General features: G+C 44.7%; 1 protein-coding gene across 1 annotated transcript in view; it reads left to right on the top strand.

The window, feature by feature from the left end:
* Positions 1–10,301, top strand: part of POF1B (POF1B actin binding protein) — a 43,548-nt gene extending 33,247 nt beyond the window's left edge. Inside the window, exons 12-15 of the mRNA XM_090059869.1 lie at positions 12–140; positions 823–899; positions 4,881–4,995; positions 8,840–10,301. Coding sequence (XP_089915995.1) covers positions 12–140; positions 823–899; positions 4,881–4,995; positions 8,840–8,860 — 342 coding nt within the window. The 3' untranslated portion in view covers positions 8,861–10,301. The remainder of the gene's footprint in view (positions 1–11; positions 141–822; positions 900–4,880; positions 4,996–8,839) is intronic.
* The last annotated feature ends 13,245 nt before the right edge of the window (positions 10,302–23,546 follow it).

Below are 23,546 nucleotides of genomic sequence, written 5' to 3'. Positions count from 1 at the left end.
TTTTTTTTTAGTCTCAATTAAGTCAGTGCCAGCAAGATGTTTCAAGAAGAAATGGAAGTAACAGTGAGTTACAGATAAAGCTGCATGAACTGACTTCAAAGTTGGAAGACAAAGAAGTTTTTATTAAACAGCAGGAAGAGGTAAGGAATGAGCTTTTGTTCTGTGTAGGTTTTTATAATAATTCTGTTTATTCTTCCCCTGTTTAGAGCTACAAGAGAATCCAAATGTCAGTGGCATAAATAATTTACAATTAAAAGAGACAATAGAATGAAAAGGGATGGACAAGAGAAGTCCTGCCACAGCACCATTCCAATAGTTCAATTTTCTATAATTCCTCTTCCACCTATATGTTTTAACAAGGCTCTTTTCTTGCGCTTTTGTCAACATATCAAGGTCAAATACATCTTTAGGAAACAGTTTATAAGTATAAAAAAATGTAATGTGCTCCAAGACTGCTTTGTAAGATGCTTTGTATATGTAAAGCATATGTCTCCTTCTCCACGGTCAATAGATGCCAGATGCTTTGTATATGTAAAGCATTTGTGTCTCCTTCTCCACGGTCAATAGATGCCAGAGGAATCTGAGCATACTTCAGAGCTTTGAGAGAGGAGTTCTGTACCCCATTCAAATGTTTTTCCTCCTTTAAAGAGTATTTTATTTTGCCCAACTTATTGTAGTTCCACTGACTGCTAAGTAGAGGCCTTCCCTTGTCCCAGGCTGTTGGAATGACAAACTTTATTTCATAGTACCTTCTGAAAGGAGTTTAAACTCCCTAATGACCTTTCCAGAAGAGTTCACTTTTTTTATTTTTGGCTTCCTCAGGAACTCTTCAGATTGAAAAATGAAAGACTGTCATGCAATCACTGTCCAGGTGTAACAAGGACTGTCAATATCACCAGGTATGGGGTTAAAACTCTTTAAGAAATATGTCCTTTTAAAATTTTAAGTGGATACAGCTCTTCAAAGGAATAGCCTCTTGCAGTCAGTGATATACAACATCCTGTTTTAAAAATTTCAACTGAATTATGAAAATTCCAATTAAGAAAACCTTTCTGGAGAGAACGCAATCCATATGGTCTCACTGACTATGTTAATACTGTTTAAAAGAAATAACAGAAAAAAAATCAGTATTTGTGTTATCTAAATTTTCATTTTGATAAAACATTGGCAGGCTGCATATTTCCTGAAAAATGACAATGTTCTTTGTCTTACTCCATGCAAGAAGAAGTTTGCCAATTATTTTGAAGAAAAGCACATGTATGCCTAGAGGACTATAAAAATGGCAAGATCTTTCATTTGCTTCTGAGTACACGGAGGAGGTTTACATTTGCTTTCTTTAAGGACAGGCAACAGTGATCCTGTTTTTTAAAACACTGGGGGCTTTTAAAGGCTCATAAGCCTGTCAGTGAGCCTATGCAGCTCACTGACCAGAGGTACAGATCATCTCTCTATCACACCTTGATTAGAGAAGGGCCTTTGCCCTCCAGTCAGGGTGTTGTGAACGTGTGGCTGCCCATAGCACTTTATTTTCTGTTGTACTACAAAGATTACAGCTTGACAAAATAATGTCTCCCAGGGGCCTACATATATCTATGTATTTTCACTTCCAAAGAGATGTGAAACCTTAATGCTGGCCTAACTCGTTACTCCTCAAAGTGGGTGTCTTCTACTCAGTGATTGCTGCCTGGGCTTGACAGAAGTCCTAGTGAGGGGGCAGAGCCAATCCAGGCCCAGCAGTGTATAAAAGGAGACTGACCAGGGAGCCAGTGAACAGGGGCTGGAAACAGGGTAAGCAGTTTGCAGGCAGTTCACAGGTCACTTCCTAAGTCAGTTCATGGGCCCTCCCTCTCCCCTCCTCCCCCTGCTTTTTGAGGGGCTTGAAGAAGCAGGAAAAAAAGGAACCCATTGGGGCCGACAAGTAATAAACATGCCAGCTTCCAGGTAAGTTTGCTAGGGAAGATGTGCTTGGAAGAAGGGCAGTAAGAGAGAAGAGGCAGATTAAGAGACCCAAGGAACTGGCTGGAGCAATATCAGAACCACTGCCACTGCCTCTGATTGTACCTGTGAGGTTTCTGTCCAGGCAGCACTGCTCACTATTGAGGCTTCCACCCAGGTCCAGACTTGGCACTATAGAAACTTCAGCTTGCAGGTTCCTTCCAAACAGCCAGGTCAGGGAGTGTCTGCAGTGTAAGCGATGCCTTCCTGTGGTGTCTTAGGGAACAGGCAAGAGAACTACAGGAGGACATGGCAAGGCTCTGAAGCATTCTTTGTCATGAGGAGTTCATCAGTTCAGTGCTGGAGGAGACCTCTGGGCCTGTGAAAGAAGAGATGCCAGGACACAGTGCTAGACAAGAGAGAGGATGTGAACACCCAAGAGGGTGGAAGCTGGAGGCTTGTGACTTCTGGCAGCAATCAGAGATCTTGATCTCGACTTGCATTCGTTTGTCTGGAGAACAGATATGCAGCCCTAGCATCAGAGGGAGGACCACGTTCCACTGGTGAAGGAAGATGGGCCAGGCCTCACCAAGGTGGCAAGGATCAAGATGACCACCATCAAGAAGAAGCGACGGGCGGTGATGATTAGAGGCTCCCTTCGGCAGGAGACTGAGGGAGCCATCTGCCGACCTGACCTGTTGTCTGAGGAGGTCTTTTGCTTGCCTGGAGGCCAGATCTGAGTTGTCATGGAGGTTACTAACAAGGCTCATTCAGCCCTCTGACTACTACCCCATGCTGATCATTTATGTGGGCAGCAATGATACTGCCAGGGGAGCCCCTGAGCATATCAAAAATGACTACAGGGTTCTGGGTGCAAGGGTGAGGGGGTCTGGGGCTCAGGTTGTGTTCTGGTTGTTCCTTCTGATGAAAGGGCCTGAACAGCTGACATGAAGCTGGGAGTAGTAGATAGGGGTAGGATTCAGAGTGCGTTCTGCAGATCAACACCTGGCTGCACAGGTGGTGTCTCAGAAGGGATTTGGCTTCTTCAACTATGGGATGCTCTTCCAAGGAGAAGGATTGCTAGGAAGAGATGTGATCCACCTGACAAAGAGAAGAAAGAGCATCTTCACAGACAGGCTGGCTAACCTTGTGAAAGAGGGCTTTAAATTGAATTGAATTGGGAGACTCTTTAAAAGCTCTGGATTGAATTGGAAGCCTCTGAATTGATTTGGAAAAGATTTGGCACCGATTCAGAGATTCGGCCATAGATTAAACAGCCAGCAGTCCTCAAGGATGCTGGACACAGCTGTCTTCTAGTTGGGGATGGTCTTGCTTTGAGCAGCAGTTGAACTAGATGACCTTCTGAGGTCCCTTCCAAACCTAATTTTCTACTGTTTTATGAATTAGCTTGAATTAACTGGTATCTCTGTTTGTTCCCCTCCAGAAGAGACTGGGGACCTTCCTTCTGGGTGCCAGACTGCTTGTGCATCAGGCACTGTGGGCAGTTGCTTGATCCCAGGCTGATCACATGCTCTTTAATGTGCCCAGCCCAAGGAAAGTTTAAAGGGTGCATGCATACCTCAGGACTAGGGCTGCTTCTAGGATGCTGAGAGTGTCAAAGGTTGATGGGAAGGTTTCTACCTCCCCGTCAATCCCTACCAACACCGTGGCTGCCATATCCTCTATTACTGGGTTATAGGAGGGGCAGTGCTTTGTGCAAGCCTCCCTGCCAACTTTTAATGAGTACCTTCTTTGAGGCAGGTTTGCCCTTTTTTATCATGTCATAATTTTTTTGAATGTCTGACATGTTACTATTTAATGCATATATCTCGCATTAATCATATGATAAATATAATATTTGCCAGGGACCACGTGGATTATTTATTCTGTTAAGAACGTCTCAGGTTTTGCTCTTCCTATTATTTAAATAAAACAATGGTTACTTACTGTTAAAGGAAACTGTCAGGTTATTGTTTGTCCCCAACAAACTGTTCCCAAACAAACTGGTGGGTGCCAAAACTAGTGTGGCCTGCTGAGAAATTTACAGTTGGTACACAGTTACCCTAGCTGAAACCCGATCAAGGAGCAGGAGAATTGGGGGATTTCTGTTAGGGAGTTAAAGACACAAAGGCTAACAACTCAGTGGTTATACTGAGAGAGACTTAAGAAGGTTGGGCTGCCATTAGTGAGAGATGTGCCAGAATGTAGTTCTCACATCCCAAGTTCAAAGGCACGGAGTTTTAAAAAAAGGAAAAAACAAACCAACCCCCCACCCCCCAACTAAGTAGTTCCATCTAAATGACTGCTAAATTATGCCCAATGCCATTTCTAGAACTTGCTTGCAGAATAAAACTTTTTCAAGTATTCTCAAATTGATTTTTGTATTGTAACAATTCACCTAATTTTAACCCAATTTTCTTAGAGATCAGCCCCCAAACATCTAAAACTAGGAATAGTTTTAAGGATTGGGTGTCCTTTTCAAGTTTTGTTTTCTTGCTAATTAACAGCTGCTATAAAAACATGGATTCTGTAATTAACAACCCCCCTGATATATACAGGTTACAATTATTTAAAAACATATTCTGCATTGATCATAATTGAGTTTATCTCTACAAATGTGAGCTTCTTAAAATCCATTTACTCTTTCATAAATACACAGGCTGCCATATTTTTTTTTTTTATCATGTAGCACCCTCCTCCCCAGCCCCCCAATCAGCCCTTGCTGGACTCTGCTCCTCCCTCCATATAGTTGCTGGAGGGAAGAGAAGGAAAAGGAGCAGCAATTATCTTAGTATTTCCATGCCTCTATAATGGTCAGAAAAATCAGCTTCCTTACTTAACGCTACTTTTGTGAGGGAGGGATACAAGTAAATACAGTAATGGAATTTTGTCTAGTAACCAATTAAATGGAGCCTTTAAATGTTTATGTTACTATTTTTTCACAGGTACAGGAACAAGTATCCAATTCTTGGTCTCTTGTCCGATGACTACAAAGCTACCTTACCAGGCAATCAATCTTGCACTACTGTAGTTGAGAGGGCTGGAGATAGTTGGAAACATGTAAGTTATCCATGTTGCTTCCCCCTGAACATGTGCAGATTCCATATTCCAAAATCCATTGATTATGTGTTTAGACTTTAATAGCAAACATGTGGTAAAAGAGGTAAAGTAGCAGTGTGACAACTGAGAATCTCTCTTGGGCTGCATCCAGATGTGCCACTACATGTGGTTTGTGGCACCACAGACCTCTTTACAATTCCACAAACTGCACACCCCACACATTAAAATATGCCCCATGTTGCAAATATGCAGTAGGGAACAACATTTGCTACCAGGGAAACCTAGTAGCAAAAAAAGAGCATTGCAAAAAACCCCCAACAGAACACTGGCAAACAGGGAGACTTGATCCTCCCAGTAGTTGCTCTGGCTGCTGACCAGAGCCTATCCTAGCTCCTTTAGCACATCAGGAGGAGGGGGAAAATGATAGTTTCCCTGAGGAAGGGCATTTTGTCCTGCATCGCAGTGGATGCACATCAGCAGAATAGCACAAATTTGCTCTCTTATGTGGAGATGTGCTCTTGGAGTACTTCTCCATTTCTATAAATTAAAATAGTGAAGCAAGCAATAAGTCACTAAGAAGAGCCCAGAGAATGTATTACTAGTGTGTGAAATTATACTCTCTCTAAAAATGGGCTGTGTTTCTTAATAAAGTATTAACAGAACAGCCTCTGATTTTTCCCCTCACATCGTTTGTGCCTCAGATATGATAATCCCTCCTAAATTTGCCTCTGTACCATTCTTTTTCATGTGTAAAAGTTTAAATGTGGTACAATAAAGAAAAAGTACCTGCTAAAGTCTAGCCCTAAAAATTAGTTCTTAGTCAAGGTACCACACATTCAACAATGGCTAGAATGAAGAGGCATTCAGGAGGACACCTACCCAGCCTGACCTAAAGTCATGTTTTTCTTCTTTAGAACCTGGGGTATGTTCTCTGACTAGTGGAAAAACTGATCCAAGTTATGGAAGCCATTTAGGGTTTTAGCCTCTTCCCTACCACCAGACAAGTACTAGGGTTGGCAAAAGGGTCATCCACAGGTAGCCACTTTTGACTGTCTTTCAAAATGCTTGCAATAGGAAGATTGTACTCTAAGAATTTTAAACAGGAACTGCTTCATAGCCCTATCTTTTGTAATACCACATAGCACTGCAGGGGCCTCTGTCAGTAGCACAGTGGACTTTGATCTCCCAACCCTTCTTCAGAGCTGCTGTTCTGCTTCCTGCCATGGCTGTTTATAAAACTGCTGTTGAGCTGGGGTGGGGGGTAACAGCTGATGAGAGACAAAGACTGCTCATCAGCTGCTGCTACCATAGAGGGCTTGTCACAGGGTGCAACAGCTGATGAGGCTGCCAGGAGTAGCAACTCCTGATTGGATAGGGACAAGTCAATCAGTGGTTGCCATCTCAAGGAAGCCTGCAAGGAGTGGCATCAGCTGTTGCCACAGAGTGGCAAAGGGGCTGCCAATACTAGCAACTGCTGATTAACTGTAGCACTTTGTGACCTTGTAGCATTCCAGCTAGGGGGCTGTGCACATGTGTACACCCGCATAGCACTTCGTTTTTTAAATGCTGCAAAAGTAACTCAGGATTTTGCACTAAAAATGACTGTGTGCACATATATAGGTGAAATTTAAAGCATTCTGTGCCCCTTTCTTTTACCTTGGGTGAAAGTACAGTTCTTACCCTAGGTTTCTGATATAAACAGATAAGTTTAAGGTGAGCAGTACTTTTTTTAACCTTGAACATACATTTATTTCATCATATTAATAAAAATATTTTGCACCATAAACCCACCTGACAATTTACACAGGTTTTTTTTTCAATTTGAAAGAACTTTACACTAAACAAGTGATTGTTAGGCTTTCAGCAAAAACAATTAAATTCAAATCTGAGGCCTAAGATATTCAGAAGTGCCTCAGGTGGGTAGAATCAGAGTGAAAAGCAAGGAGACCACACAAGCATATGCTACATTGCATTGTTAATCTCTCCCATTCTTCTTTTCACAAGAAAGTTACAGGATCTAAAATGAGAAGACTAAAATAAGTGAGAAATGTAAAAGGATTAGGAAGAAAAATAAAATATGAATTTTGCAAGGAATGAGTTTCTGATAATAGCTGAGCAACAAGCAGTTTGAGATGTGTGACTGAACAGAAAAAGAGGAGAAAATGTTAAACATTTTATTATCCCATTTGCTACTGGGAAATGTGAGTGATTTGCCAATCATAAAGATACAGAAGATAGCAAGAGACAGCTTTGAGACTCATCCATTTGTAATGCAATTCAACAGGAAATCCCAGCTGTAACAACACTACCTTCTTATGTTCAAACCTTGGTGAACAGAACTGTTATGAAAGTTAAATGCTATTTTAAAAGCCAAAGTATAGCATCATGGCCTTTTTAAAAATTTTTTTCAGCTACTGTAGAGAAATAATCATGATGAACTATAAGCTAAGAAAAATGATGATAATTTCTCTCTCAAAATAACAGCACAACTTAAGAATTACATGAAAAGTCTGTACAAGACTTAAAGATGAAATCCTGGTCCCATTTAAGTCATCCCAAAACATTAAGCAAATTTCAGCTGGAAATGGATTGTGTTGTTATGGTGAAACTTGTCAGAAGTCTTAATTCATCCTTACTTCTCCAGCATCAGAATAGTTACTCTAATGACACTTGATAATGTTTCAGTTTGTATGGGTTACCGGAAAATAGTCAACATATAAGCATATTTTTGTCATTGGATAGTGGATGTGTTTATAGGTAAAACTTTGAAAACTATCTATGGACTCAAATTACTGTAGCATATAAATGTGTAGCACCCATGGCATGCTAAATATCACTAATTGAATAACAGAGCCAAAATATTTATATTTGAGAGTGTAAAAGATTTGTTGTTTTGAGGTTTTTTCCCAGCATTGTTGAGTAGAAACTGTGAATGCTCAGTGCCTCTGAAAATCAGGCCATTCATTTGTAGACATCTAAACTTTAAACAACCAAGTTTATAGAATATTAAGCATTTTAAGACAGATATCTAAAACAGTGGTTCTCAACCTTTTTTGTACCAGGACCCATTTGTAAACATCGATGGCAAGTCCGGACCCAGTGGTCCTCACTCCTGACCCACTGCCCCCCGCCCCAGCCCTAGAGTGTTTGGGGTAGGGACTGGGTATGTGGGGTGGGGAGGTGTGCATGGGACATGGGGAGGCACCGAGCAGCCCCTTCCAGGCTGGAACTGCCAGCCTGCAAAGGAAAAGCCACAGTTTTCCATGTTTTGTCTTGTTTTCTCCCCATCCCCTGCCCCCAGGCTGCCAACGTGGCACCTGCAGGCGGGCCCTGCTTGCTGACGCCAACAGCATGTGGCAGCTACAGGCAGTCCCCACTCACCGCCATGGTGCCCCCCCAGTTGTGGGAGGCACCAGCCGTTCATGATTCTTGTGACCCATTTTTGTGTTGCGACCCATGGGTTGAGAAACCTTGATCTAAACTATATTGTTATATTCTAACAATTTAAATTCTGTATTCTTTTCTGAGCATGAAAATAAGTATAAATGATACCCTTGTTCCCTTGGTTTCAGAGAGATGGTGAATCATCCCCTTTTTGGGATTTGCTCTGTGCTTAATAACATTGTTTACAGCTTCATGATTTGACTTTGTCTGTGATAGCACCAGCTGCTGTAAGGGTGGTAGCCTTCACGATTGGCACATACTAATGAGCTGGAAGACTTGACGGTCTCCCTCAGTTATAAAACAGAAGTTAGATATTGCCTAAAAATAAATCGGTATAAGAAACATGGTAAATGATTTGTTAATTACAAAAATATAATGAGAGTGTTTTATTTTGTGACAGGAATACTTCACTTCCACTTAAAGAACTACTTCATTCAGGAATAGAACAAATCCGTTTGGAGGTTGCAGCTGCTCAAAGGAGTTCTCACCAAATGATCATCCTTGCTTTGATTTCTGCTGTCTTTCAGCCAGTAAAAGGTTCAACATGAAATTCAGAAGTAGGTGTTAGGGGAAGACATTAAAGAGAAGGAAATAACAGATTTAAAGGAGGCATGAGCTTTCATTGGAGCAATTGATTAACTTCTGCTGAAGAACATGCATTTTTCATCTACCGAAAAGCACAAATTTAGTGGGAGGAAAAGGGGGGCAGTGCGTGGCAGTGGCATCTAACTCCCTGTGTCATACTGAGAAGCTTTGTGGGCTGGATGATCCACTTCCACAGTGCCCTGATTTAGTGTGTTGATCTCTATGGTGAATTATAAAGACCATTCAGTCTTTCCTGATTATAACTGAGTAGTTTCTGTTGCTCTTTTTTACTACTTACCTTTACATGTATTAAATTTGAGGCATAAAAAATATTGTGCTTTTGCTGAACATATACAAGATTTTTCGACTAGTGAAATCTCATAACCCTTATTTGAAAATATTTTCATTTCACTAACCTTATGTTGGTTCCAGTCCTGCATTTGTTTACCCTATCAATATTGAGATAAAATGTCAAGTTAACAAGAAGCACAGATTATAGAACTACTTGAAATTTTAATTAGTGGCATTTATATAAACCTTGTATCTATCCAACATTATCTACAAAACAAACACATCTGAATTAGAAATTATAGGTTGCCAAAGTCATTATATTCTTTGCTTTGTGTAAATTCACTTGTAATTACTTCTGGCCTGTATTTCATCAGCTGCTGAGGGTTTTTTTTGTCCAAAACATATAATATTTAGCAAAATAATCCTATAAGCAGTTAAAGAAATATATATTTGAGATTGTGTTAGAATAGAGATTTTTGGATTGAACCTTTACTGAAAAACTGTGACTATCCTTACCTTACCTTATATATCTTTTGCTTAATATAAAAAAAAAAGTTATATATTACTTATAAATTTCAAGAGCATGGTTTATGGTTTCTTTCTATATAGAAACATTTAGAATAAATATAGCTCTTGGGCTAAATTCTGTAAGTGGAGCAAAACTTCCTCTTAATTCACTGGAAAGTTTTCCTTCATTCAGAACTACAGTGTGTGTCCCAATTTATATATCATTTTAAAAAGTAGGCAATATTGTTAGTTTTAGAAAATGATGTAGTAGTTGTATAAGATTTAGGGGGATTTAAGGAGATGTAGAGTACTTTCAATGGGTGCTACTACTGTATCACATTTATAAAAGTTTGCTTTTCTATACAAGTACATTCACTTCAAGAAATATTCATTTGGAAACTGTTTTGTATCTGACATGTAGGTTGGTGAAAGAGCCCTTGTGAGCTAGTGATGATAAAAGCTTTGAAATAAACATTCCTGAGTACTAAGATGTATAGTTTGCCTGAGTTCAATTTTTTGCTTCGTGTATCTGCCTGCCTTTGAAACCTCCAGTGTTTGTCTATTCATTTTCTTTCATGTAATGTTGTTATATTTTTATTTATTTTTTCAAAGATTAGGCACTTTAAATATGTTAAAAGACTACTACTAGATACCAATTTGCTCTGATAAGGCCCCCAAATTTTGCATGTAGACTCTGAGAGTAGCGTGGTAAAGATGGCATTATAGTCTTGAGTACAGCGGGCAAAGAACCAGCCATACAGCATCACTGTTTCCAAGTCCCTCGGATGCCGGGTGCAGGATTTGACGGTCCCACTGCACCACTGGAATAATAGGGAAATCATTGTTATTTTTAATTCCATTGTTTTTCTCCTTCAAAATCATGAAGCAGCAATTATACTATTAAAATAATAAGGTGCAGATTCAAAGTATTACCATTTATGTGCTTCCTTAGTTGTCCTTAGACTCCACCCTTTCTCAGACAAATGCCCAGCTAAAAATAATAGGCCAGAACTTACACAGTTCTTCAAAGGCTGGACTCCTATATAGGAAATTCCTGAAAATTAAATCTAAAATGTTGACCATGAACAGGTAGGAATGTACTAAACAGTGTGGTCTGCATCTGTTTTGTGACACTCGCAGCCAAAAAAACCTGAACTGCTACCAGGGTTGTGGCATGAAAGCCTGAGTGAAAAGTGGGCAGTCTGATTTTTCTGCACCCCTTTAATCGACATGTCCTTTTAAAATAAATGGTGTACGTGTGTGCACATATCTTTGAAAGAGAAAAATTATATATCAAGAGTATGTATGTATATATGGCTGGAAGCAAGTAAATAGGCAGTTTGGAAGAAACAAAAACTCTACAGGCAACGGGAAAACCAGATGTAAACACATGCGTTTTATAGTCTGTTTAGGCACTGCAAAAAGCTTGTATGGTAACAGTGCCAAATGACTGGTGTATGATGCATTTGTTGAGCATTAATAACTCTATATGGCTAGGTTTTACAGGAAAGTAAATGTATAAAAATACTACACAAGTTTGTTAAATGTAGAAGGCAGGACAGGGAGGCACCGTAGAGGCTACCTTGTTCAGACCCCATCTGGGTTCTCACTTCAGTCTGTGAGGTTGGAGTGGCTGTATCCTTGGAGAAGAGGAGAGCGGGCAGGTACCTTACGGCTGGGAGGCCTGAGAGGCTGCCAACCCAAAAATGTGTGCGGGCAGAGTGGAGTCACCATTGCCTTTGTGGTACAGCAACAGGCTTCTGTGCTTGTGAAGCAGAAAATCCTGGGTTCCAAATCTGAGTCTGGCTGAATTGTCGGTTGTGACTGCCTGCAACTTTTAAATCTGATCCTGGTCCCTCAGCCATCACCAATCAAGGGGTCTGACAAAGCAAACTGCCAGCTCCAGAGCCTGTGTCAGTGCAGTGGCCACCAGGCGCTGGGATCAGAGCCTCAGTCTGGATTGGCTGCTGACTTCTAAATTTTCCCCAATGTATTAGACTCTTCAGCCTGGAAAAGCGCAGGCTCAGGGGTGATCTGATGGCCACCTATAAGTTTATCAGGGGTGAGCACCAGTATCTGGGGGAATGTCTGTTCAACAGAGAGCCCCAAGGGATGACAAGATTGAAGGGTGTCAAACTCCTCCATGGCCGTTTCAGGCTGGATATAAGGAAAAACTTCTTTACTGTCTGAGCCCCCGAGGCTTTGAACAGATTGCTGCTGGAGGTGGTTCAAGCACCTACTTTGCCTTCAAGAGACATTTGGATGTTTATCTTGCTGGGATCCTATGATCCCTGCTGACTTCCTGCCCCTGGGGCAGGGGGCTGGACTTGATGATCCTCCAGGGTCCCTTCCAACCCTAATGTCTATGAAGCTATGAAAACGCTAGTCCTTGCTCCAGTGGTACAGGAAACACAACATGACATTTGCAGACAACCAAGAGCTGGGCGGGGGTATGGGGCAGGTCTTGTAACTGTCTAATCCAGTGGTACTTGACCTTCTTGCCTGAGGAGTAGGGGGAGTGGATGGGCAGTGCCCAGTCCGTCTATGAACTGGATCCTGCTGGAGGTCCCAATCTGGCACCCGGGGTGGATACAGTGGAGTCTCATCCAGAGGCCAATGGGCAGCCCAGCCCCAACCTGACACCACTGGAGATGCTGATGGGGGAAGGGAGAGGCAGGGAAAGGGGGCTTCATGTAGCTTCAACCCTGCCTGGCAGAGTTGGGGGAAAGGGGATGTGGCTTGGCTCCAACCCAGTCCTGTGGGGCCAGGGGAGGGAAGGCGGGGAGTGGCTTGGTCCCCAGCCCAACCCTGTGGAAGGAAGGGGGTCTGGGTCCGGCTCTGACCTACCACAAGGCTTGTCCTCTGGGTATTTGGCAGTAGGGGAGGGTGGCCGTATTGATTGCTACTGCTCCCCCACTGCCAGGTTTCCCAACCCATGGGGAACCCCATGGCTCTGAGGGATGCCTTTGGTCTGCAGGTCAGAGGTTGAGTGCCCCTGGTCTAGCTGAAATGTGATGCTAGAAGCATTCCTATTTAAAAATGATAATGCTTTGGGGAAAGGCTGAATCCTTGCTGCATGGCCTAGTTACCCACCTTATCCATTACAATCAGAGAGGTTTAGATAGGATGAACCACCTAAACTCTTTCACTAGCCTCTCATAAATGAGGGGTTTTTTTGTCCATTTACTACAGCATTCCTAGAGTCGTCCTGTGTGCCCCTAACCCAGTAAATGTAGCTTTTATCTGGGTGACCAATACTACACACTGATTTAAATGAAGGCTCCCCAGTGTCAGGTATAATGGTACTAACACATCCATGTCTCTAATAAAAACACTTTGCCTGGTACTGATTAAAATCACATCAGTTCATTTCACAAACACACCACATGGAAAGTTCTTCGGCATCTGGCACCTGCCTTTTACACCCAGAGCTTTCTGCTCTGGTGCTTCCAACTGATCAGCCCTGAGCTTATAGCAATAGTTCTTGTTAATAGTCCTACACTACCTGACCTTCTTGGTGCTGGCAATAGTGGACATCAGCACCAAATTTCAGGACACGAGGTTCTTGCATCAAAAGCACTTATGCAAATATTAAACAGGAGTCCCTCTAACACAATCCCCAAGGAGAATGCTAGAAATGTCCCTCCAGCTGGATAATTACCCTTTCAATACAGCACAGGGAAGTCTTCCCTTTAGCCTGTTCCTCACCCACCTCACAGTTCTAGTATCCTTTCCATCTTTTTTGCCTAAAAATAAAATGGGGGACATATTTAAAATTAGGTAGTGCCCTAAGACTTCCAGTTAGCATTCCGCAAATAAATAATAAAATAAAGTGTACAAATAAAAAAAAATAATAGCATAGCGTATGCTACCTAAACAAAGATAAGGAAGAAAAATATGCAAAATAATTGTGTAAAAGGTAGCATAGGCATAAAAGGATGGCATAAATGACCAGTTGCTATGGTGTCACACACCTATGGATACTTAGTGATTTCAACTAGAACATAGTAGTCTCCCCAAAGTCTTCTATTTGTTATACAAAATCCACTTTCTGTTAGTCTATGACAAGTGCAGTAAGACTTCTTTTTCCTGCAGAAAAAAAACCAATAGTAGAACTTCACGGCATATGGAGCAGCAAAATCTTGTCGCCCGTATGCTATGAACCTTTTCTTTTTTATTCCAGTTTTCTCCTAAGCAGCCCTCCGTAAACACCAGCCAATGCACATACTGAAAATCAAGTACCGATCACTATTAATTTTTCCTTCAGGTTTTCAACTTTATGCTGCAAGTTGATAATAAAGTACATACATAAATAACTTAGTTGTACCACCAGATGGCACTTTTGAGCACATTCACTTTTTTTCTTCTTTGTTTATTCATGAGGTTTAGAAGGGTGAAGTTTGTGTTATTATCTATTAAATGGTTCTTTCGACTCCTAAATAATAGAAATGTAATTATTTTAGGGACATGATTTATATGAGAAATTGTTCATTCACATGCATACACTCTTGCCTTTTAACTAGAATTCCTTATAGCAGAAATAACTATTTTTGAATATTACCTATTCCATCTAAACCCTGTAATCAGCCCATCAGTATAAATATCCTAAATTATTGGGGCTAGATTTAAAAATACGTTAAATCTTACTTTTAAAAATGACAAAAATGTAGTAGAATTAATATGTAGCCCTCTCCCTCTCTGTGTTGTACTAGCTGCAAACACTGCCATTCAGAGATTTAAGAGCAGCATCTTGTAATTATGAATTCATGTATTCTAGTAGCATATCAGCACCCTCCCATATATTAAGGATTTGGATGCTTGGCACTGCAGACAAACATGGTGAAGCAGCCGGATTTCATAGATTTCATAGACATTAGGGCTGGAAGGGACCTTGGGAGATCATCGAGTCCAGCCCCCTGCCCAAAGGGCAGGAAGTCAGCTGGGGTCCTATGATCCCAGCAAGATAAGCATCCAATTTACTCTTGAAGGTGTTCAATGTAGGTGCTTGAACCACCTCCGCTGGCAGACTGTTCCAGACCTTGGGGGCTCGGACAGTAAAGAAATTCTTCCTTATGTCATGTCCAGCCTGAAACGATCTTGCAGGAGTTTGTGATCGTTCGACCTCGTCATCCCTTGGGGCGCTCTGGTGAACAAATGTTCCCCCAGATCCTGGTGGTCACCCTGATAAACTTATAGGTGGCCATCAGATCACCCCTGAGCCTGCGCTTTTCCAGGCTAAAGAGTCCCATGGCTCTCAGCCTGTCATTGTAAAATCTGTTTTCCTGACCTCTAATCATGCGCGCGGCTCTCCTCTGGACTCTCTCAAGCTTCTCCACATCCTTTTTAAATTGTGGAGCCCAAAATTGGACGCAGTGCTCCAGCTGTGGCCTCACCGAGGCCGAGTACAAGGGGAGAATGACGTCCCGGGATTTGCTCGAGAAGCATCTATGGATGCACGCCAGCGTTTTGGTCGCTTTACTAGCCGCAGCATCGCATTGCAGGCTCATGTTCATCTTGTGGTCAATGATGACCCCCAAGTCTCTTTCTTCTGCAGTGCTATCCAACGTAGCACTGCCGAGCCTATAAGGATGCTGCAGGTTTTTCCTCCCAAGGTGGAGAACCTTGTATTTTTCGGTGTTAAACACCATGAGGTTCTCATCTGCCTATTTGCTGAGCCTGTCCAGGTCAGCCTGGATCACCTGCCTGTCTTCAGGTGTGGATGCTTTGCCCCAGAGTTTGGTGTCATCGGCGAACTTGGCCAGTCCACTCCTGACTCCAATGTCCACATCGTTAATGAAGATGTTGAACAGGATGGGTCCCAGGACAGAGCCTTGAGGGACCCCACTGGTCACAGGGCACCACAATGAGTGACTGCCATCAATCACAACCCTCTGGGTCCGACCACGGAACCAGTTTCCCAGCCGGCGGATCGTGGTGGAGCCAAGGCCACAACTGGCCAGTTTGGCCAAGAGGTGATTGTGGTATACCAGATCAAAGGCTTTTTTGAAGTCAAGATATATGACATCAATCTCTTCTCCCTTGTCCAGGTGATAGGTCACCCGGTCATAGAAGGAAATGAGATTGGTCAAACAAGACCTACCCGCAACAAACCCGTGCTGGCTATCCCTTAGGATGTTAGCCTGGGCCAGTCCATCAAGGATGGCCTCCTTAATAAACTTTTCTAAGATCTTCCCCAGGATAGAAGTCAGGCTAATGGGCCTGTAGTTAGCCGGATCCACTCTCCTCCCTTTCTTGAAGATCGGCACCACATTGGCCTTCTTCCAGTCTTCGGGCACTACACCAGAGTGCCAGCAGTTTTCAAAGATCTATGCCAGGGGCTGGGCTATGACGCTCGCCAGCTCCTTGAGTACCCTGGGGTGCAGATTGTCAGGGCCGGCTGACTTGAAGGTATCCAGCTTCTCAAGGTGTTCCTTCACGAGGTCAGCATTGATGGAGGGTAGGGGATCCCCATCACCCGGATCTCCCTGTCCCATAGCAGGCATGGGCGTCCCATGGGACTGATGAAAGACTGACGCAAAGTACCTGTTTAATAGGTTGGCTTTTTCCTGGGCGTCAGCTCTCAGTTGCCCCATCTAGTTTAGCAGGGGTCCAACGTTGCCCTTGCTTTTCCTCCGGCTCCCCACATATCTGAAAAAGGACTTTTTGTTGTCTTTGATGCTTGAAGCTAGTTGGAGTTCAGTTGCAGCCTTGGCTTTCCTGGTTTGCTCCCTGCAGGACCGGACCAGTGCAGAATAATCCTCCTTGGAGGTGAATCCCGTCCTCCATCCTTTGTAGGCTTTCCTTTTTAGCCGCAGGAGGTCCTCTAGGTCCCTAGAGAGCCAGGAGGGCTGCTGTGCCTTCTTGCTGCCTTTCCTCTGTGTTGGAATAGATTTAGCTTGTGCATTGAGGATCGCTTCCTTGAGAAGCAACCACTCTTCTTGAACTCCCATCTCCCTGGGGTCATGGTCCCTGAGGGCCTGACCGACACGCCTCTTGAGCTTGTCAAAGTCGGCTTTTCTGAAGTCAAGGACTTCTGTGTTGCTGACTGACTTGCCAGCTTTACGGCGGATGGTGAAGGTGACCAGCTCATGGTTGCTGTCACCCAGCTTCCCATCAATCACTAGGTCGCCGATTAAGTCGTCCCCCGTAGCCAGTACCAGGTCGAGCAGTGCTTTGCTTCTCATTGGCCCATAGACTTCTTGAGTCAGGTAGAGGTCATTCACGCACGAGAGAAAGCTTTGCGACCGCTCGGATTTAGCTGAGTGATCTTCCCAGGAGATGTCTGGGTAGTTGAAGTCACCCATGACAACCAAGGTCCTGGAGCAAGCGGCCTCAGTCAGTTCCTGGGCGAACTCCTGGTCAAGCTCAGGACTTTGAGTGGGAGGTCTGTAGTAGACTCCCACCGTTGTGTCCCCTGTGCCGTTTTTCCCACGAATTTTTACCCAGAGGGTCTCTAGCTGTCCATGCCGGTCGCCAACATCAGCTTGCAGGGACATGTAGCTTTCCTTCACATAGAGAGCTACACCCCCGCCCCTTTTGTCAACACGATCCCTCCTGTACAGGGTATAGCCCTCTATACCCGTGGTCCAGTCATGGGTGGAGTCCCACCAGGTCTCCATTATCCCAAAGACGTCATAATTCTTTGCACTGAACAGGAGGACAAGCTCCTCCTGCTTGTTACCCAGGCTCCTGGCATTAGTGTACAGGCAGGCAAGTGTGTCCTTGGGGGCTCTTGCCTTGCCCACAGATTGTGCCAGGGCTGGGGCAGGGGTGGGCTCCCTTAAGTGCCTTGGTCTGCTGGCTTTGCAAGGGTCACTCAGCAGGCCAGCAGTGGCAGTCGTCCCCACATCCCCCAGCGGGCTTAGTTTAAAGTCCAATGGAGCAGGTCAGCCAGCCTGGCTGAGAAGAGCCTCCTCCCCAGGGGAGAGAGGTGGAGGCCATCTCTTCCCAGCAGCTCGCTGCCTCTCTCGCCAAAGAGCGGGCTGTGGTCATGGAAGCCAAAGCCTTCCCGATGACACCAGCTCCGCAGTCTTTGGTTCACTGCGTGGATCGTCCTCTCCCTCCTCAGCCCATAGCCCGAGACTGGGAGGATCGACAAAAACACCACCTGAGCTCCCAGACCCCTAAGCCCCGCTCCCAAATCCCTGTAGCGCCTCATGACCTGGCTGGGGGTGCTCCGAGCCATGTCATTGGTGCCGACGTGAATAAGGAGCATGGGGTAGTGGTCTGTGGCCGGAGGAGCTGCGGGATCCTCTCCGCAATGTCTCGGATGCGGGCCCCTGGGAAGCAGCAGACTTCCCGGGCTAAGGGGTCGGGGCAGCAGATTGCCCCCTCAGTGCACTGCGGGATGGAGTCTCCCACAACAAACACCTTTCGCTTTGACTTGGGGAAAGCAGGGCCAGTAGCTGTGGCTGAGCCTGGGTTGCCTGCGGGAGCTGGCAACTGAGCAGGCTCTCCTGGGGCTGCAAGAGGTGCGAACCTGTTGCTAAGCTTCGGCGAGGGAGGGGCCTTGGTGTGGCGGGCCTTCGGGCCCTTGACCACCTTGGTCCATGACCCTGACTGGGCAGAGCAGGAGGTCCCAGAGTCCTCCTTAGTCCTGGAGGGAGACGGTGCTCTACCCTGCAGCTCCCGGGGGAGAAGGGCCTGGCAGTAGGAGTCTATCTCCTGCTCGCAGTCCCTGATGGCACGCAGTCTCTGGACTGTGGCCTGGAGCTCCTCCAGCTGGCGCGCCAGAGACCCCAGTAGGGAGCAGACCCCACAAGGGGAGGTGGCCATGCTCTCGGGCCCCAGAGCCTGAAAAAGGGACAGGCAGCCCCCGCAGCCAAGAGCCAGGGGCTCCGTCTGGGTGGCCGTCTCTGAGGTGCCCAATGGGGGAGCCGCAGAGCCCGAGGGGACCCTCGGGGTGCGGCGCATGCCCATCCGTGTCATGCCTCTGGTAGGCTGGCTACGGTTGGGGCTGACTACTCTGGGGGGTCGCAGGCAGGGTCTTGTGCCCTCCCGCGCCCTCCCCTGCGCGAACTCCGCACTAACTCAAGCGCCTGTTTATGCAGCCTGGTCGCGCGGCTCCGGTTGCGCGGCTCCCTGGGGGGCTTGGCCAAGTAGGGCCCTGGGCAGGGGCTTGACCGGGCCTGAGACCAGGCAGCGGCCTCCCCTCAGGGAGCGAGGAGTTAACCCCTTCCCACCACGAGCCTGCTTACCTCTGGCTGTGCTGGGGGTTGGCAGGGGGCTCTGCGGCTGCTGAGGGGGTGTCTGGGGGGCTTCGGGGGAGCAGGGGTGCAGTGGGCTTCGCGCATCTCTCACCGCTCCGGAGCCTAACTGAGCTTTTTTTCCCCCCCCCCCCCCCGTTTTGCGGGCCCTTTTAAACAGCGTGCATGCGCAGTGGGCCTGCTCCTCCACACAAGGTTCCCTTAGCATGCACACATCTCCTTATCTGCAATCACAGGCCCCTGCTTCGCTTCCCCTCCCCTCCCCTCCCCTTTCAGCCAGGCCCTGGTAGGTGCATTGCTGGCAGTGGCTTCCCAGATATCCCTGTGAGAGTGCTGTATCAGTCTGCTGGGTGTAGCAACAGAGGCTGATGCTCTGAGGTGGGAGAGAGATGCTCTTAGACCCATCACTCACTACCCGCATTGGCTGCTGCTGCTGTTATTGTCTATAGAGCTCCCCGATTGCTCTGGTTTGCCACTCCAAGACATAACAGAAAGGGAACCCCTGGCACATGGGTGTCTGCCCAGCCAGCACCACAGAGACTGCAGCAATAATAGTTTATATCTCCAGGCTACATCATCAGGTGAAACAGCCCTGCACACCTTTCCAGAAGGCATGTACAGAGCTGGACCAGGAGCAGCTGGGATAGATGGAGATACTTTTAATTGATGCAGGCAGGAGCTAGGGACTAGATCTGGCTCCACATGCACCTCTGGGAAATAGATACTCAGGTTGGTTTCATCCAGCGCCAGTGGCATGGAACCCTTGAAAGGATCTCAGCCACCTTGGTTGAGAACCAGTGATCTGTAATAAGGATCTATGTTGTGCTATCATGGGTAGCTAGACAGACTTTGAGGTACATGGCTATTTTTGTGCTTTGGAGTACAAAAAATAAAAGTCTCTCGGCTCCTGTCAGTAGTTAAGCTACCAAAGTTTGTTCGTAATCCAGGTAACAGAAGTTATGCTCCAACAAAGACAGCTACTATATGGTAGGTTGGTTGCACATTTCTCTATAATTTGCGGGGTGGGGAGGGGGGGAAGGGTTCGTGGTAAAGCATGGGTGAAGCTTTGGGGTTGAGGTTTGAATTTCTCCCCCCTAGGAACAGATCCAGGTATCTGGTGCGGGTAGTACTAATAACCGACCTCAGCAGTTCCCAACTTAAGCCCACTACAAGTAGAGGGATCATAGACTGTGTGAAGTAAAAAATAGGCAGTAAGAAAAGCAGATTTAAATCAGATAAGGACTACCAGCTTTCAGCACTTCCACAGTAAATGAGGAAGATGCCCCTGAGCTCTTACACAGAATAGGATTATAAATGTGACTGGTATAGCTAAGGAGTGGGGAGCAACTGGATACCAGTCCACATAGCCACCACACAAGTTACAACAGCAGTGACTGAACCAGGGCACCAAAACCTGTCAAAAAATTAATGAGAAAACACCACCGAAAGATGTCTTGGTTACCACGATGGGACAAATTGATCTGGATAGTGTAATACAGTAAAAAGAGTAAAATCTGCAGTGATTCATGGGGCACAGTCCAATGAGCAGGCTTGGCTCCCTAGTTGCTGCTCCTGTACACATCATACATGTACACTGAGGCTCCTCCAATGTGCTGTAATTACAGCGCATCAGAACAAAATTAATTGTGTCTGCTGGAGTGTGATAATTACTGTGCTCCAGCGGACTCCAGCGTCAGGTGCATCAGCATCCCTGTGCTAAAAAATGGCAGCAGAGGCACTTTAACTAAAGCTTGTTTGATAAGCTTTAAAGCGCCCTTGCCACCATTTTAGAGCGCAGGGATGCTGATACACGTGATGCTCTGGACACTTTAATTAAAGTGGCTCTTGGAGTGCATCCCTCTCTCCCCCAACCCCACAGCGCGTGTATAAACACCCCATTACTACAAGGAGGAGGTTTTTTTTCTTTTCTGTTTTTCAAAACAAGGTGTACGTTTTATTCTGGATCATGTAGTATGTGAGAAAATACAACTGGAGGCATCCAATTCCATAATTCATGAGGACCCAAGAGAGGGTGAAAACTGGGAAGCCACAGGAATTCTTGGCTTTTAATGATAAACTATCCTGTATTCCAATTACTTAAGAAATACTTTTTACCGAATACTACTGATCATTCAGATAAGTTTGGAAAACTGACGTTAGCAGACAATTGTGGCATTTTGGGCGCTCAGGAAGCTGGAAGTTTTATCAGCATAATCAATCATCTGTTTGCCACATAGGGATCTTCAGCTCATGACCTTTGGCTCAGGAAGCTGGCAAGATGACAACTAGGCAATGGCCACAGTCTCACCACAAAGGAAGGTTCAATCACCTGGATAGCTAAAGATAAAAGAAAGTATTTCTTAGCACCAATTCTATCCCAATAGCTAGGAGACTGACAGACCCAACAAAACTGAGAACCTATGCACCGCTCTTAAAAGAATGGAATCAAAGTCCTAACCAGCTTCTCAAAGTGCTTCCTTTTCCATACCAGGATCACAGCTATACAATAGCTTTGAAAATGTAAAGGGGTGTGTTTCACCTGTATATGAACAGTCTTGGTTAAGCATATGGGTATTTCACTAACCTTCAAAGAGATGTTTTTATTTTTTTGCCTCTTACCACCCCCACTCCTCCCAAACACAATATATGTATACAGCACAAACAGAATTATTAGGAATACATACTGGTATGGCACACAGGCTTTCAAAACGATCTTGAGAAAGGCGCATTATTCACAAGAGCAAATTATAATTATAAATCTAATTCCTACAGAAAAATATTCTGGTAGCACACATCACTTATTCCGTAGACGTCACTAAATTACAAAGAACCCTATTCCAGTAAAATGCTTTACAAGTTGAAGAATTTAAAACTACAATTAATAATTTCACTCTCTTGTAGAGCCCAACACATTTATTGTCAAAAGTCCAAATGTACAGGATCGGTGCTCCAAAACTACTATCAATTTCTTCTAATTCCTTTTCTGTATACTTAAATGACAACTCTGAAGTCAAGAATTTCAGACCACTCAAGGGTTATATGCAAGATACAGGTACTGGCCTCCACTGAAAAGATGAAAACCTTTTATTTCCATTTTTTAGCTCTAATATTCTAGATGTAGCATTTTAGCAAAGGTTGGTGGGACAAGATTAAATCTCTCTGTAATGGTCACCAGTGGTAGATTGTGGAGCTTCTTGGAGTTGATCCAAGGCTGGAGGGGGGGCTGAGTGCCCACATGTATACATGTGCGCACCCCAGGTCAGTCTGTGGGGAAGGGCAGAGGGTAGACTGAGAGGCAGGAACAGGGGTAAGCTGAATGGGACCCCGGCCGGGTGGAATTTACCTGCTGTGGAGGCGAACCCCCAAATAATTTTTTCTCCCTCTGCCTTGATCTGCCACCCCTTCCCTCCCCCCAGTTACCTGCTGGGGAAGAGGAGCAAAAGGGGGTGGCAGTGCTGCACAGTAGATCTTGGGTTGCTTTTAAATGCCAAAGGTGATCTCCTACTTAAAAAGGTTGGAAACCACTGCTGTAAAGTGTCATTTGAGACCCCTGGCAAATGTTGATTTAAATCAAGAAAAACAATCTAAGGAATTTATCCTGGATCTCAGAAATCCCATATCCTGCCATGGCAGCAGGTGTGATTTTGAGGATCTGGGATAAAATTCCTCAAAACACTTTGCACAGCTGCCAGGATCAAGAAACCTAGCACTGGGGAGCATCTCTCTGATGCCAGGCCACAAGTGCACCCTTGCAACTTCCTGCCATTCAGAAGTTTGGGACCAGGGAGATCCCTGACAATGCTTGCGAGGGCACAGGAAAGCAGGGAATTGAGGAGATCCCTAAGTCCAAATTCCCTTCACTCAGACCTTTAAAAAGATACATATGCAGTTGACTGTAGGCACACTTTTGAAACATGAGGAAGCTGCTTCCCACCAGGCTCATGTCCCTGTAAACTTGCCAACACTAGGTTTCCAGTTCCCTGTTGCTGGGCTTCCAGCGTGTCAAGAAATGTTAACATGGAACATTTCAGTAGCTAGTCTGCCATTTTTCTTGCATGATACATTGGTTGAATATGTATCATATTACAATCAATCATGCAATAGATAAGTCTGCTAGGGGACCAATTTATTGTAATTAGTCATTATACTATTAAAATATCTAATTGTTCCATCTTTGTCCATTTGTTGGAGGGGACTGTCTGAAGAGTGGCAAATCAGTTGCGATCTTAAATTTTCATTCTCCTTAAAGGGGAAGCCTATACTTTGTCTATGAATTCTGCATATTTTTCATAAACAAACATTAATGTTTTCAATGAAGTAAAATATTAATCCAAATTATCTGTGGAATGGTATTGTTTCTTGCTTTGGCAACTGGCTATGAGAAGGAAATGGTTTAAATAGGGAACCACCCTCCCCAATGAATGGATCCACAGGGCCTCATTTTTCCCTACCAGTAACAAGTACACAGGGTACAACGAATTTGCAACAAGCATTTTTAAAAAAAATTTCCAATTAAGA

Source organism: Crocodylus siamensis, chromosome 8 (genome assembly GCF_052110815.1).
Source record: "Crocodylus siamensis isolate JL-2025a chromosome 8, ASM5211081v1, whole genome shotgun sequence".
Taxonomy (NCBI): Eukaryota; Metazoa; Chordata; order Crocodylia; family Crocodylidae; genus Crocodylus; species Crocodylus siamensis.
The sequence above is the reverse complement of the archived record's forward strand: the minus strand, read 5'-3'. Positions and strand labels throughout refer to the sequence as shown.